This window comes from Cetorhinus maximus, chromosome 1 (genome assembly GCF_964194155.1).
Source record: "Cetorhinus maximus chromosome 1, sCetMax3.hap1.1, whole genome shotgun sequence".
In the NCBI taxonomy this organism is placed as follows: domain Eukaryota; kingdom Metazoa; phylum Chordata; class Chondrichthyes; order Lamniformes; family Cetorhinidae; genus Cetorhinus; species Cetorhinus maximus.
In genome coordinates, this window is record NC_135879.1 from 11,151,866 (window position 1) to 11,168,560 (window position 16,695).

At 42.8% G+C, this 16,695-nt stretch overlaps 1 protein-coding gene across 5 annotated transcripts in view; it reads right to left on the minus strand.

The window, feature by feature from the left end:
• tbck (TBC1 domain containing kinase) overlaps nucleotides 1–16,695 on the minus strand; it is a 194,763-nt gene that overhangs the window by 153,920 nt on the left and 24,148 nt on the right. For 4 of the 5 annotated variants that reach the window (XM_078531467.1, XM_078531551.1, XM_078531577.1 and 1 more), the window contains exon 3: nucleotides 13,925–13,997. The exons of the other annotated variant lie outside the window; for it this stretch is intronic. In XM_078531467.1, coding sequence (XP_078387593.1) covers nucleotides 13,925–13,997 — 73 coding nt within the window. The remainder of the gene's footprint in view (nucleotides 1–13,924; nucleotides 13,998–16,695) is intronic. 5 annotated transcript variants of the gene reach the window in all.

The following is a 16,695-nucleotide window of genomic DNA, read 5'->3' on the forward strand; positions in this document are numbered from 1 at the left end:
ATGATTGATCTTAGACTGATGGGATGGTATTTGGCCGGAATGGATTTGTTCTGTATTTTCTGTACAGGGCACACCTGGGCAATTTTCCATATAGCCGGGTAGATGCCAGTGTTGTACCTGTACCAAAACAGCTTGGCTAGGGGTGCAGCAAGTTCTGGAGCACAAGTCTTCAGCACTATTGCTGGAATATTGTCAGGGCCCATAGCCTTTGCAGTATCCAGTGCCTTCAGCCGTTTCTTGATATCACAAGGAGTGAATTGAATAAGCTGAAGGCTGGCATTTGTGATGCTGGAGAACTCTGGAGGAGGCCGAGATGGATCAAACACTCACCACTTCTGGCTGAAGGTTGTGGCAAACGTTTCAGCCTCATCGTTTGCACTGATGTGCTGGGCTCCCCCATGACTGAGGATGGGGGTATTTGTGGAGACGACTCCTCCAGTGAGTTGTTTAATTGTCCACCACCATTCACGGCTGGATGTGGCAAGACTGCAGAGCTTAGATCTGATCCGTTGGTTGTGGGATCACTTATTCTTTCTAAAACTTGCTGCTTATGCTGTTTGGCATCCTGTGTTACAGCTTCACCAGGTTGACATCTCATTTTTGGGTATGCCAGGTGCTGCTCTTGGTATGCCCTCCTGCACTTTTCATTGAACCAGAGTTGATCCCCTGGCTTGGTTGTAATGGTAGAGTGGGGGATATGCCAGGCCATGAGGTGACAGATGGTGTTTGAGTACAATTCTGCTCCTGCTGTTGGCCCACAGCGCTTCATGGATGCCCAGTTGAATTGCTAGATCTGTTTTAAATCTATCCCAGTTTCACGGTGGTAGTGCCACACAACACGATGGAGGGTATCCTCAACGTGAAGGCGGGACTTCGTCTCCACAACAACTGTGCGGTGGTCACTCCTACCGATACTGTCAGGGGCAGATGCATCTGCGGCAAGCAGGTTGATGAGGATGAGGTCAAGTATGTTTTTCCCTCTTTTTTGTTCCCTCACTACCTGCCGCAGATCCAGTCTAGCAACTATGTCTTTCAGGACTTGGCCAGCTCGGTCAGTAGGGGTGCTACCAAGCCACTCTTTGTGATGGACATTGAAGTCCCCCACCCAGAGTACATTCTGCGACCTTGCCACCCTCAGTGCTTCCTCCAAGTGGTGTTCAACATGGAGGAGCACTGATTCAGCAGCTTGGTGGGTGGGTGGGGGGTGGGGGGGGGGGCAGTAGGTAAATCAGCAGGAGGGTCCCTTGCCCATGTTTGACCTGGTGCCATGAGACTTCATGGGGTCTGGGCAACTTCCTCCCGACTGTATACCACTGTGCTGGGTCTGTCCTGCCAGTGGGACATGACATACCAGGTGTCTGGTTCCGTGAGTCACCCTCACGGAAGTACGACAGGCTGTTGCTTGACTAGTCTGTGTGACAGCTCTCCCAATTTTGGCACTAGCCCCCAGGTGTAAGTAAGGAGGACTTTGGATAGGGCCGAGTTTGCCTGGGTTGATGCTGGGTTCATTCCTTTTTTGTGACTTTGTAGCGGTTTGATACAACTGAGTGTCTTGCTAGGCTATCTCAGAGGGCATTTAAGAGTCAACCACATTGCTGTGGGTCTGGAGTCACATGTGGACCGCACCAGCTAAGGACAGCAGATTTCCTTTGCTAAAGGACATTAGTGAACCAAATGGGTTTTTACAACAATCGACAATGATTTCATGGTCATCATTAGACTTCTAATTCCAGATTTTCATTGAATTCAAATTCCACCATCTGCCGTGGCAGGATTCGAATCCCAGAGCATTACCCTGGGTCTCTGGATTACTAGTCCAGCGACAATACCACTATGCCATCATGTCCCCATATGCTCATTTCCCCACGTGTAACGGTCTGAAAATTGCCACTTCTCAGATCTTTGACACTTGGCGCTCATCTAAATAAGTCTTCATGGTGACTGGAATACTAATTTGGTATTCTTCCATACTCATAATTTCTCTCTCATTCTCAAAATTTTTCTTCGAACTTCAGTGACTGAAACCACTGATCCCATATTTTCCTATGCAAATTCCACAAATGTCTGATTAGGCTTTTTCATTGTGGTCCTAAACTTCAATTGATAAGCTTCAGGGGCAAGCTCATAAGCACTGGGCATTGCCCTTTTAACTACTTCATTATCTGCAGATTGCTCTTCTGACAGACTAGTGTACACATTTTTAGTTGTACCTGACAGGGCACTTTGCAACATTAGGGTCCAAGTATCCTTTGGCCACAGTAAGGAGTCACCGATCTTAGGCTGCTTTCTCAGATCTTTTTGGCTTTTCTCAGGTCCACTTCACTTCAAGTCTGTTCTTTGCAGCTTTCTCTTTAACTCAAAGCCTATTGCTCTGCTCCTTTCTTTTAACTTGACTTCTAGGACCACTTTCTGATTCCTGTCCTTTTCCCTGCTTGGGACCTCTCCCTGTCCCCCTCCCATGTCCTGTTCTGTTGGTCACACTTAGCGCTATGGCTCTCAGCTACCAGGTCACCTGACCTGCTTTTCACGCCATTCTACTTTTCCATTGTGCAGGGCGGGTTCCCAGCCTAAGGAATGTAAAAGACATGAACTGTGCACATGCGGCCATTTCCCGGCCGGCACATGCACGAAAGGCTCAAGGTTTGTTAAGAACTGGAGTTCCCAGCTTCCGGCTTTAAATCAAGGTAAGTATTTGCGCTTCATAACAATTGCTTCCCTGATCGTCCAACAGTCGCTTCTGTATGTCAAAATTGGTGTAATGTAGCATTCCAGGATTCTCAGCTTTGTTTTCGTGACTAATTTTGAGTTGATCATAACATTTCTCATTCTTTGCAACTTTGACAATTCCAATCCTTCGTCTTATTTCTTGGTTACACTTTCCTGCCCATGTTAACATACTTCTGAGGTAACAAGATTTGTCGACCTGTTTGACCTTTTTGCTCTTCACTGTGATCGTACATTCTGGTTTAAGCTTTCCTTTTGAACACCACCAGACATTTATTATCTTACAATTTATGCTCAGCCCTTTCTTCTCACTTTGACTCACTACTCTATCCAAAATCTTCTGCAGCTTCTCTTCAGAGTTGGCAATAAGAATGGTGTATCGGATATTACTGAAGTTGTAACCTCCAACTGATAAGGAAGGTCTTCAATCTCTCTAAGAATCTTTTCACTATACAAACTGAATAAATCTGGGGAGAAAAACACACCCCTGTCTGATCACTCTTTTAATCTTCACAAAATCACTTAGATCGTTCTCAACTTTTACGGCTGCAGTTTGTTCCCAGTAGAGATTTCTTATCACTCAAGGTCAAGAGACTCTAACACTCTCAACCGGTCTTCATGTTTCACCTCAGCAAATGCCTTACCACAATCAATAAAACAGAGCTCTGAGGTGCAGAGGGATCTGGGTATAGAGCTCTGAGGTGCAGAGGGATCTGTGTGCCCTCGTGCATGAATCACAAAAGCTAGTATGCAAGTACAGCTAGTAATTAGAAAAGCTAATAGAATGTTATCACTTAGTGTGGGGGAAATTGAATACAAAAGTAGGGAGGTTATGCTCCAGTTGTACAGGGCACTAGCGTACCTTGGTGTACGGTGTACAGTGTTGGTCACCTTATTTAAGGAAGGATGTAAACGCATTGGAAGCAGTTCAGAGAAGGTTTACCAGGCTAATACCTGGAATGATAAAAGCAAAAAATTGCGGATGCTGGAAATCCAAAACAAAAATAAAAATACCTGGAAAAACTCAGCAGGTCTGACAGCATCTGCGGAGAGGAACACAGTTAACGTTTCGAGTCCGTATGACTCTTCAACAGAACTAAGGAAAAATAGAAGAGAGGTGAAATATAAGCTGGTTTAAAGGTGGGGTGGGGGGGGGGGGGGGGAACAAGAAGAGCTAGGTAGAGGGCCAGTGATAGGTGGAGATAACCAAAAGATGTCATAGACAAAAGCACAAAGAGGTGTTGACGGTGGTGATATTATCTAAGGAATGTGCTAATAGGTGACATTAAGGGTAGAAAGCAGGACGAGCAAGGTACAGATAGCCCTAGTGGGGGTGGGGTGGGGGGAAGGGATCGAAATAGGCTAAAAGGTAGAGATAAAACAATGGATGGAAATACATTTAAAAATAATGGAAATAGGTGGGAAAAGAAAAATTTATATAAATTATTGGAAAAAACGGGGATCGGAAAGGGTGTGGGAATGGAGGAGAGAGTTCATGATCTAAAATTGACAATCAACAATTTTAGATCATGAACTCTCTCCTCCATCCCCACCCCCTTTCCGATCCTTTTTCCCAATAATTTACATAGATTTTTCATTTCCCACCTATTTCCATTATTTTTAAATGTTTTTCCATCCATTGTTTTATCTCTACCTTTCAGCCTATTTCGATCCCATCCCCCCACCCCACCCCCACTAGGGCTATCTGTACCTTGCTTGTCCTGCTTTCTACCCTTAATTAGCACATTCCTTAGATAATATCACCACCTTCAACACCTTTTCGTCCTTTTGTCTATGACATCTTTTGGCTATCTCCATCTATCACTGGCCCTCTATCCAGCTCTACCTGCCCCACCCCCCCTTAAACCAGCTTATATTTCACCTCTCTTCTATTTTTCCTTAGTTCTGTTGAAGAGTCATACGGACTCGAAACGTTAACTGTGTTCCTCTCCGTAGATGCTGTAATACCTGGAATGGGTGGGTTGTCTTATGAGGAAGGGGTGGACAGACTAGGCTTGTATCCGCTGGAGGGGTCTTGACAGGGTGGATGTGGAAAGGATGTTTCCTCTTGTGGGAGAAACTAGAGCTAGGAGTCACTGTTTAAAAATAAGGGGTCGCCCATTTAAAACAGATGAGGCGAAATTTTTTCACTCAGAGGGTCGAGTGTCTTTGGAACTCTCTTCCTGAAAGGATGGTGGAAGCAGAGTCTGAATATTTTTAAAGGCAAAGGTGGATAGATTCTTGGTAAGCAAGGGGCTGATATGTTATTGGCAGTAGGTGGTATGCAGATTTCAGACTATCAGCCACGATTTTATTAAATGGTGGAGCAGGCTCTAGGGGCTGAATGGCCTACTCCTGCTCCTTGTTCATAATACACGAGTACATCTTTTTTCATCTCTACAGCTCTGATTGCATGGACACCGTATGAATAGCATTTTTCGCTTCTCTATCTTCTGCAAGACTGGTTTTATCTTGCTCCTGGCCCTATTCACCAGTACTTCAATAAGAATCTTAATGAATATGACTCATTAGACTGATAGTGCGATGGAGTTTACATTCAATTCCTCTGGGCTTTTTAACGAGCACAATAAATATTGATTTGTTTAAATCATCTGGGATTTCTCTTGTGTCATAAACTTCATTAAAACATGAGAGCCAGTTTGCCTATTCCAAAGTCTTCTAAACTTTTAATTTGTTTGGTGACTATTTCATATGGGCCTTTGGCTTTATTGCTTTTCATCTTATTTATTGCAGTTCTTACTTCGTCTTTCATGATTTTCGGACCATTCATGATTGTCTTAATTGTTGGCTTTCCCTTCTTGTCTATTGTCCCCAGATAAGTCTTGTATGTATTCAGTCCATCTTGCAGACACTTGATTTCTTTCCAAGATCTCCTTTGATGCATCTGCCTGATGTACACCCAACTTTTCCTGTGATTTCCTTAATGTCTTGATATTGTTCCTGTGTCTGTGTTTTTCTATTCCTTCATGTTTTTTGTTCAACCACTTTTCCTTCTCTGACACATTTTTGTTTGATCCTTTCATCCAATTCCTGATATTTCCGTTGAGTCTCTGTGGCCATGCTATTACATGGTCTATGGCGCTCAATCTTTACACTGGTGCGTGAAGTAGAAAATTTTTACCATTTCCCCAGCAGGGACATTCTTCACAGTCATGAGTATTGTGAAAACCACAGGCACTAGGCAACGCTGTTTGCTACTGGAAATGTGACACGAGTGGGGAAAATGCAAAGCAGATTTCTCCGACCAAACCCTTCGCTTTTGAATGGAAAAATATACTAGCCATGACTCACTAAATAAAAGTTAAGGAAGCTGGGATAATCAGCAGCCCTGGTACTTGTACATAGTGAAAGTCAAGCACTCAACCATCACATATTGGCATTGAGAAATTACAAGCCCCACAAACTATTGCAAAACATTTCAGCTTTAAATTAAGCAACAGAAGCAGGAGCATATTTATGAACTACTTCAAACGTGACAGGGCACTACTGAAGTTCGAATCACTTTATTTCACTACATGGACTTCTGCAATTCTGTCAGTTTCTCCACACCACCTAGCACATTTCACAATTGAAAATAAAGAAGCTGTGCATATTTATACACAGTTTCACATATCATTTCCAGGTGGAAAATTTTTCACATCTTTCCCCAGAGATTCCGTAACCATGTCGTTTGATCTAACGCGTCTCTGGTTACAGTCTGTTTAATGCACTGTTAACTTTTGTTTCGCCACTGCAACAACTGCAGTTACACAATATTACCACCAGATGGAGTGTGAATACATAGTTGATCAGCTGCGTGGGTAATTGCAAAGCAACTGATAAGAAATAGCAAGAGTCAAGCTTCATGACACCCAGAAAATAACCAATTTATGAAGTATGAAGGCCTTCTTCCCAAGAATGTCAGTTCTTTGCGATGTATCCTCCTTTCATAATGTGTGCGAGAAATTAAGCCACATTTCATGCCCAACCCATTCTTCCCTGCCTGCAACTCACCAGTCCCCATCCGCATAACATTCAGGTGTGTCCAGCTATAATAGATCGTGTGATCCCAAGTTTGCACAGTACAGACACCGAAATATCTAGGATGGTTCATTTTAACCAAACCCACTCGGCAAGAAATTGACAGGATCGGATCAGTTATCCTTTCTATAAACTTTGCCTCAACATTCACTTTATAAAGTCGTTCCATTCTCTGACACCATCGAAAAATGTATCAGTCAGTCACTGCTCCCTTGTTACCAATTCAGCGACCAATGGAATCAATCTTTCACCACCTACGCATAAAAAATTCATCCAGGACAAAAAAAAAGTCTTAATTTTCAAGTCATTCTTTTTTTATTCTTTCATGGGATGTGGGCTTCACTGGCGAGGCCAACATTTGTTGCCCATCCCTAATTGCCCTTGAACTGAGCGGCTTGCTGGGCCATTTCAGAGGGCAGTTAAGAGTCAACCACATTGCCGTGGGTCTGGAGTCACATGTAGGCACGATGGCAGATTCCCTTCCCTAAAGGGACATTTGTGAACCAGATGGGTTTTTACAACAATAAATTCCTGAGGCTAGCTTTATATTCCGGATTCTATTAATTGAATTTAAATTTCACCAGCTGCCGGGGTGGGATTTGAACCCATGTCCCCCAGAGCATTAGCCTGGGCTTCTGGATTAGTAGTCCAGTGATGTTACCACTACACCACCGTCTCCCCTGATACTGCATAGCGAGGACCTCTACAGAGGTCAGTGTGGAGAATGTTTACTGTATGCTTTCTGAGAATGATAATGATAGTAACGTAGGGATGTACAGGGCTGGAAAAGACCAAAATCAGTCTATCAGTTGATCGCATTCTCTCCTTAAAGCCAATCAGCTGCACCAATATGATAGCAGTTGGGGGAGGGACCCACACAGGCTGGGGGTGAATATATTCTGGAGATGAAATCTGCCCAATAAACAACATCACCTGCACAAAGGCAGATATTGGAATATAAGAGGGGTTATTTCATCAGGGTTAGCTCACTGCTACATAGTTGAAGGCATCAGATGTGAATAGAAGGCTGGAGCATCAGAGCTCAGTGGGTAGTGCTCCCTCAGTGCGGAACTTAAGTATCAGTCTAGATTACCTGTTTACAGCCCTGAAGACAGGATTGAACCCCTAACAACCTTCTGACTCATTTGATTGCTGCCCATCTTGCTCCAAAATCTAGCAGCACCATGGAACCCGAACAGCAAGCCAAGTGGCAGCTGGAAGCACATGAGCTGCAAGAAGTGGATTTGGAACTGAAAGACTGGCAAGGCACACAAAAAAAAACACAGACTGCTGCACAACGGGGTAAAAACGAATGCAGAAACTAAAAAGTAAATGGAAAGAAAAAATATAAGTTGCATTTCTTTACGAGCACCTTTCACATCCCCCGGATGCCTCAAAAGTATTTCACAACTGTGAATTACCCCTAAATTTTACTTCCTAAATTTCCTTAATAGAAACTATTATGTTGAGTGACGAAATGTGTTCTTCAAGCTGTGCACAGCAAGATCCCACAAAAAGTCAATGTCATAAATGTCAAACAAAAACAGAAAATGCTGGAAAAACACAGGAGGTCTGGCAAAATCTGTGGATAGAGAGAGAGAGAGAAACAAAGTTAACATTTCAAGTCCGTATGGCTTCTTCAGAGCGGGCTCTATTGACTCGAAATGTTAACTCTGTTTCGCTCTCCACAGATGCCGACAGACCTGAGTTTTTCCAGCATTTTGTGTTTTTATTTCAGATTTCCAGCATCTGCAGTATTTTGCTTTTATTTTAAGCAATGAATGACAAGTTAGTCTGCTTTTGGTGCCATTGATTAAAGGACAAAAGTCGGCCAGGACACATGGCCCTCTCATATTCTCTTTCCAATTGTGCCAAGTGATCTTTTACAAACCTAGACATGCACGCTTTTCAAGTATATATACTATTCCCTTTTGAAAGTAGCCATTGAATCTGCTTTCATCAACCTTTCAGCTAAGGTATAACCAGTTAATTTTTTGATTGACACCTATATTTGCCAAAATAAAACTCAAACATTACCCCCTGACTTAAGGTTTTATAAATATATGTTTGTTTAAACATACACACAAGTAAATAATTAGGAATCTAATATAATGTCATCATTTATTGCGAGGGGAATTGAATACAAAAGTAGGGAGGTTATGCTCCAGTTGTACAGGGCACTAGTGAGACCAAATTTGGAGCACAGTATTTGTCACCTTATTTAAGGAAGGGTGTAAATGCGTTGGAAGCAGTTCAGAGAAGGTTTACCAGATTAATACCTGGAATGGGTGGCTGTCTTATAAGGAAAGGTTGGACAGAACAGGCTTGTATCCACTGGAGTTTAGAAGAGTAAGAGGTAAATTGATTGAAACATATAAGATCCTGAGGGGTCTTGACAGGGTGGATGTGGAGGGGATGTTTCCTCTTGTGGGAGAGGCCATTTAAAACAGAGATGGGCCGAAATTTTTTCACTCAGAGGGTCTTGAGTCTTAGGAACTTTCTTCCTGAAAAGGTGGTGGAAGCAGAGTCTTTGAATATCTTTAAGGCAGAGGTGGACAGATTCTTGGTAAGCAAGGGGGTGATCGGTTATCAAGGGTAGATGAGATGCAGATTTCAGATTACTATAAGATCAGCCATGATCTTATTAAATGGTGGTGCAGGCTCGAGGGGCTGAATGGCCTACTCCTGCTCCTTGTTAGTATGCATTTATGTTTGTATGCTCACACACACCCTTCAGCCAAATTTCTTGTTGAAAAACAGAGGAATTATTAACAGCATATGCACTTACACAGAACAGAGTGTGTGGAAGAAATGCAACAACTGTCTGGAGTACTATATGCCAGGAATTAATCAGTCAGTCACTTAAGAGCTGCTAATCACTCACACAGGCACATCTGTAGCAAATAGCATTATTCCTCTAAATCAAAGGTGGCAGAGGAGATTAAAACAGAGACATACAGACATAAAAGATCTGATTTCTAGTTATCATTAACACATCAAATGTTCTGCTCACAACTCATCAGTTATTCCCTTTATCATCTGCCATTTTGTGTCTCGAGGCATATTTTACGTTATTTTTTTTAGTGATAATTTTATTTGCCCCTGTTTTATTTTCCCATAGAAACCTGTGCTTAGGCAAAAAAAAACTTTTTCAGATATCAAACAAACTGACCCAAACCAGTACAATTACATGCAATCGTACAAAACAGCCGGGATTTTTTAGTCAGTCGTGAATAAATAGCATTAGTCGTTCATTACATTTGCACATTGTTGGGGCTTTTGTACCGGAGCTTGTGATAATCCATTTTAGTGCAGCGCCTTTTACAGGGAGAGCTGGGAGCTGTACAAACAGGGGAAGCAACTGTGTATCACCATAACTGATCAGTTTGAAGAATTCTTAATGTGCAGCACAGAATCTAAACCAGGGAGCGCAAGTTACAGTATGATTTTACAATGTTAAAAAATCTCAATTAGCTTTGAACATGGAGTACGATATTTAACAAAAACGTTCATGCTTTAATATAGACTCTTTCATGACTTCAAGTTATGCCAAGGCACATTACAGGCAATGAAGTGCTTTTGAAGCATGTTCATTGTCGCAATGTAGAAAATGTAGCTGTCAATTGGCAGACAGCTCGCTCTCAAAAATACTAATGTGATAGCCAGGGTTTCTTTGGAAGGTTGAGGGATAGATATTGGCCAGTACACCCAGGCTGCAACCCAGTTCACAGGTTCTGATTTGCAGACTCCCTGCTCTTCTGTGAAAGAGTGCAATGTGATTTTTTTTTATGTCTACCTGAGGTGGCAGAAAGAGCCTCAGTTTCACATCTCATCCAGAAGGCGGCACCACCAACAATGCAGCACTCCCTCAGTACCATACTGAAGTGCCAGTTTAGATTATGTGCTAAAGTCTCTGGAGCAGGACCTGAACAAATAACCCTCTGACTCAGTGGCAAGTTTGCCATGGTTGACACCTTATCACTGTTCTTCCACAGTTCGGCTAATACCTTATATTAAAAAAATACAGATTTCACAGATATTGTATGATAAATATGCCACTTGTCTGAAAAGGTAATAACATTACTCCTTCCCAAAAAACTCATGTATTCCAATTATTTAAAGTTATAAAAATTATTTATTTTTCTCACTGGGACTAACAGATGCATCGCAATGGTTCTATATAGTCCTCTGTACCATAGGACTAAAAGCTCATGTTAAAGCAGTCTGTGATGTAGCACTCTGCTACCAGGCACCTTATCATTTCTGAAATTTATTTTGCCGCTGCTCATCACAGAGTTGTTGTCTGTGAGTGACTGTCCAGGTATTGCAGTTCCATAAGAGCGGGATGAAATGTAGAATCTGCAAGCACTCTCATGTGGAAATCAACAACACTAATCCAGAAAGATGAACAGGCCTATCAGAACAAAAGTTCTTGTTAAGTTTAGTGTGGGTTTTTTTTTCCCCCTCAAAACACAGAATTATTGAATTTAATTTTGTAAAATGGGAGTTGAAGCAGGGTATTCACTTTTCTTTAAATTCAAACACTCTTTCTAGACTGAAGTAAAAGTCTCACCAGCTAAGATGCTTCAAAGCAACAAGGTGTTGCAAAATAAATCAAAAGCAGCCACTTTCAGGTGTTTGTTATACATGGAGAGAATTTAGTAATGTTGTCTCTTTGTATTCCTTCAGCCTACTGCGTTTCACTAAACACTTTCCCTGTTGCACTTTATTGGATCTAATCTTCACTGAAATCATATTAGCTACTTCTGGCACCGATATCCACTGTCCCTCACTGATCAGCAAAAGTTCCACATTTACCATTCGTAACTACGGTCGTTTGCATGGTGTCTGTCTCGTCAAAATGTCTGCAGAAATTTATCATAGTCACAGTCAAACAGAATTTAGAGTGGAATGCCTTTCATTAAACATCATTTAAATTATGAACTCAATGGCATATATCCTAGAACCAGTCCCTGGAGGGCCATAACTGGAAAAAAGGCACAGTTATTGAGGAGTTTGCATTATATAGAACAATTTAAAGAAAAAGGAGATGGTACAGCTTTGGCAGCAACTGAAAAAGCTTCTTATTTGCAGTTGTGCAAAAGTCACTTGTTTTTCTGGCTCCGGATTATCATTGATCACTAGGGCTGGCTCACACACACAGGCAAAATCTACAGCTGCTGGGCCATATTGATGGACAGAACCTGCCCATAGCTAGTGCATACCGGCAGACATGGCATTGCCAGACCTTACAGGTGGACCCAGTGCTCAGCCAGCCCCACAGCCAGTGCTGGCAGCTCTCTACACCGCTGCACCAACACTGCTGCAGGGAAAGCAAATACTCCTTAATCTTGTTCTTCCCGCTACTGTTGGTGGCTGCTTCGCTTCATCGGCACCACAGAAGTAGGGTCTTCGAATGGAGGCACTGAATGTGTTAGCCAGTAATCCGGCATCTTGCCTACCAGGTTTTTTTTTATTCCTCACGGATGCTACAGACATGGCTAACTCCACATTGCTTCTGCAGTTGTTCAGTTTGATTCAGTTTAATACCAATGGAGGGAGGTCAACATATGATGCTCCCCTCCCACAAACTGAACTACAAATGCAGCAAATATAAAAGCACCTTTCGATGTGCCAAAAGCCCTGTTGAGGAGATTTTCCAACGTGGAATAATTGACTGCAACTCTCAGGTCGGCAAACAAAGAGTCACTTTGACTGACCATGCGAAGGTAACGTTTTGCCTCAAAGGAATCTCAGTTATTGGTGATACTTATCCTTATAGTTATTACAAAGAAAGACATTTAAAATCTCATTTTTGGCTGTGCAGCAGATTGTGAAGTTTCGCTACTTTGTCACCCCAGGCTTTTGGGATGCGAGGTTGCACAAAGACTCTTAAGATTATGTCTACTTGGCTAGTATATCTTCTTGCACAGTGAAGGAGAAGCATTTCATAATTTCTTGCAACAGTGCTTCCGAAGCCTTTGGAGGAATGTGTCTTCCTGACAGCATGTGATCAGGGTACCTTAGCTTTTCTACCACCACTAAAAGTGGTGCTTCTAAATCAGAACCAGGCAGTTACTCTTTTGACCCAATATCAATACAGTAGGAAACGGAGTATTATGAGGGAATACGTTAGCCATCACAATTTGGCTGGGAACAAAGAATTACAGGTGATCTTCTTAATTTAAAAAGTAACGGTGGGCAAGTCTATCTTTCATATCTTATAACAAGGTACATGTGATAATAATAAGTAAGTGTAAAGCGTAACATTCAAAAAAAAACCAGCATGAGGCACGCACAAATGAAATACCTTCCAGAAGTCAGCTCAAATATAAATCCCTACACTGGTCATCACTTCACTTGCTATGAAAACAACAGGGCAGAATTTACTGCTAAGAGAAGGCTGAGGTTAACAGTGTTCACTGTTATTGATGCACAAATCATGCAGCAAACTCAAGTGAAGGCAGGTGTGTGGGGAAACAACAAATATTCCTGAGTTGCTATCTCAGATCTACCACTCAGCCCTGAGCTTCGCAAAAATAACTTGGTAGATACGAACAAAATTCGCCACAGAAATTAAGTCAAAATACAGTCAAAGCACCCTTTTCAATGGCATGGTAAGTCTTAATTACTGCCAAACAGCCTCTCCGGCACGTAGAATTATTATTTTTTTTATATAAGTGTGGAGTCTCATTCCTTCCCCATTTCAACTTTCCTTCTCAATCTCTTTCCCTCTCTTTATTTGATTTGACACTGAATTCAGTAGTCTAATTTACACTTTCTGGCTCAGACTCTGTTTCATTGGCAATGTGTTAATTTGATGGGTTAAGATGATGTAAAGTTTCTTGCCTTGTTCACTCAGACCCAAGATGCCCTGCAGAGGGCCGTGTGCTGTGAAGGTCACTCATGTGCAGCAATTTCTAGTGCAAAAGCTCTGGGAAATTAAATGGGTTGATTGGGCCAGAAATTAGCTGCTGAGCAATGTGTTCTAATTGGTTCAAACCAAAGGGTCCACTGAACACAAATTTAGTCAATAAAAATGAATCTCAGATTTTTCTGAAGGGTCACATATTAAATTAATTTGATAAATGATGCTAGTGGGTGCAATGGGAGAAGGTTTCCAGGTAAGAAATAAACAATGTGTGTTTTAAAATGTTACCTGGTGGGCTTTCTTTCCTTCAATAGATCTTCCAGGCTTCTCTCATAATGCTCAGTAACAACCACCAGCCTTTCTGCACAAGAAGAAGAACATGGTCCCCAAAATGTTAAAATATAGTTGTGGAAATTATTGCCAAGTTGTTAAATCAATTGCTTTAAAAAGATCGACATGATGCCAAGCCGCGGCTAACCAGAGCTTGATATCTTTTTATTCAGTAACAGGAAATGAAGAATAATGCAATGTCAGACAAGAGAAAAGCTGGAGCTGATAATGTCCATTCTTTGTGGGTGTCTGACGTATTATTAAAGATCCATCGCTACTTTGAGTTTGTACAGATTAGAATGGAAGAAACAATGGGCCATAACTTCTGAGCTCCCCAATGTCACGTTGCGGGGGTGCCCCAAAGATGTGCTGGGGAATTCCCTTCAGAAGTTCCCAGGTAAGGTTTGCACGGCAATTGCTTGGAAGTGCAAACTTCCCCATGGCAATCGCCCTGCACTGGGAATCACCCGAAAAACGCAATTTAAATTGCGAACTTTGGATGGTTCTGACAGGGTTACGCTAATAATTACCCAGAAAAAGTTAGAAGAACTGAAACCTCTTCTAACTTCTGGGTAACTATTGCACAGACCCACACTGACGCTCCACCCACAGGATCCCCCTGACCTTCCAGGGGTCTCCCCCACACTGGACACCCCCAACCCCCTCCAACACAGGACTCACCCAACCCTCCAGGGATGTCCCCCGACTCCCTCCCACAGAGGACTCCCTCACTCCACTGACCCCTAGGTGTCTCCCCTCCCAACCCCGCCCTCCACACAGGACTCTCCAAAACCCCCTGACCCGCCAGAGGTCTCTTCCCAAAGGACTCCCCCAATTTTCCAACCCCTCCCCCCAGGGATCTCTCCCCATTTTTTCCACTAGACTCCACCCACAGCACCCCCCCCCCCCCCCCCACAAACTCCGATACACTAGGGGGCTCCCCTTCACCCCCCAATGAACCACCCCAATGGGACTGTTCCTCCTGCTTGGTAAATAACTGGGATCGAAGTGGCAATCCATGCTGATTGCCACTCCGAGGAAGTTCAGGCCCATTGTTTCAGCAGGTTGAATGAACCCATGTTACAAACATTTAAATTTGCATGGGCCAGCATTGGGCACCACTCCTGTAGCCAAGCAAAAGGGTGACAAAGACGCATGTAAATACACCACAAAAAAAAATGGAGTTCTCCCACATTTCAGCTTCTTCATTCTTTCCACCACGTCTCCCCTGAAAGTACCAATTCATTCAGTTCCATAGGAGGAAGGAACTCTTGTCCGAGTGATCATTTTTTATGGTCAAACCTCGAGAGTGGATGTGGCAGGTTGTTCAAGTGGCGAATGGTGGGAAATTTTTTTTTTACTCATTCAGGGGATATGGGCCTTACTGGCAAGGCCAGTATTAGTTGCTCATCCCTAATTGCCCTTGACAGGGTGGTAGTGAGCCATCTTCATGAAGCGCTACAGTCCGGAGGTCAGGATTTTGCCCCAGCGACAGTGAAAGAGCAGTGATATAATTCCAAATCAGGGTGGTGTGTGACCTGGAGGGGAATGGAATGTGGTGGTGTTCCCATGCATTTGCTGCCCTTCATATTAGTTGTGGAGTACAGGTATCTGGGTGTCCTGATACATGAATTGCAAAGAGTTAGTATGCAAGTACAGCAAGTGATTACGAAGGCAAATGGAATGTTGGCGTTTAGGGGAATCGAGTAGAAAAGTGTTGCTACAGCTGTACAGGGCCTTAGTTAGACAGCATCTGCAGTATTGTGTATAGCTTTGGTCTCCTTTCTTAAGAAAGGATATAATTGCATTAAAAGCAGTTCATAGAATGATTCCTGGGGTGAAGGGGTTAGTTTATGGGGAAAGGTTGAGTCGGTTGGACCTATACCCATTCGAATTTAGAGGAATGACAGGAGATTGGATTGAAACATTTAAGATCGTGAGGAGATTTGATAGGGCAGGTGCTGAGAGGATGTATTCCCCTTGTGGGGGAGTCTAGAACTAAAGGAACAGTTTTAAAAATTAGGGGGTCTCCCATTTCAGATTGAGATGAGGAGAATTCTTTTCTCCCAGAGGGTCATTAGTCTGTGGGATTCTCTCCCCCAGAGAGTTTGGAGGCTGGGTCATTGAAGGTTGAGTTAGACAGATTTTTTCATTGACATGGGAGTCAAGGGTTATGGGGACCAGACAGGAAAGTGCAGTTGAGGCCACAATCAGATCAGCCATGATCTTATCGAATGGTGGAGCAGGCTTGAGGGGCCAAATAGCCTACTCCTGCTCCTAGTTCTTGTGTTCAATGTCATCACAAGCACTTTCCAGCAGAAGTAACAAGATAGAGATCAGGAGCAGGAACACTAGCTAACTATTCTCGCTCAGGGACATTTAGGCAAGTTCCTTACCTGCCGGCCTAGTTGAAATTAGCTAACTTGGCACAAGCAATGGATCGAAACGAGGATCTCTGTAGTTTGTACAACTATACTGGGAATTCTCCTTGCCCATTGAGACACCATGTGAGGATTGAGAAATGGACTTTAAGGAGAGCCATCATAAGATTGCTTTAGAAGACAGTACAAGTACAAGGAGAAGCTGAACACAATTATACACCCCTTTAGATCCTTGTCTTCTCCCAGTCACATCTTCACTTTTAAATTATATGCCACAGGCTGGAAATTAATCCATCAAATGAATCCTCTGTCTTAGTGGTTTGGCACCTGCAATCATGGCATCTACTT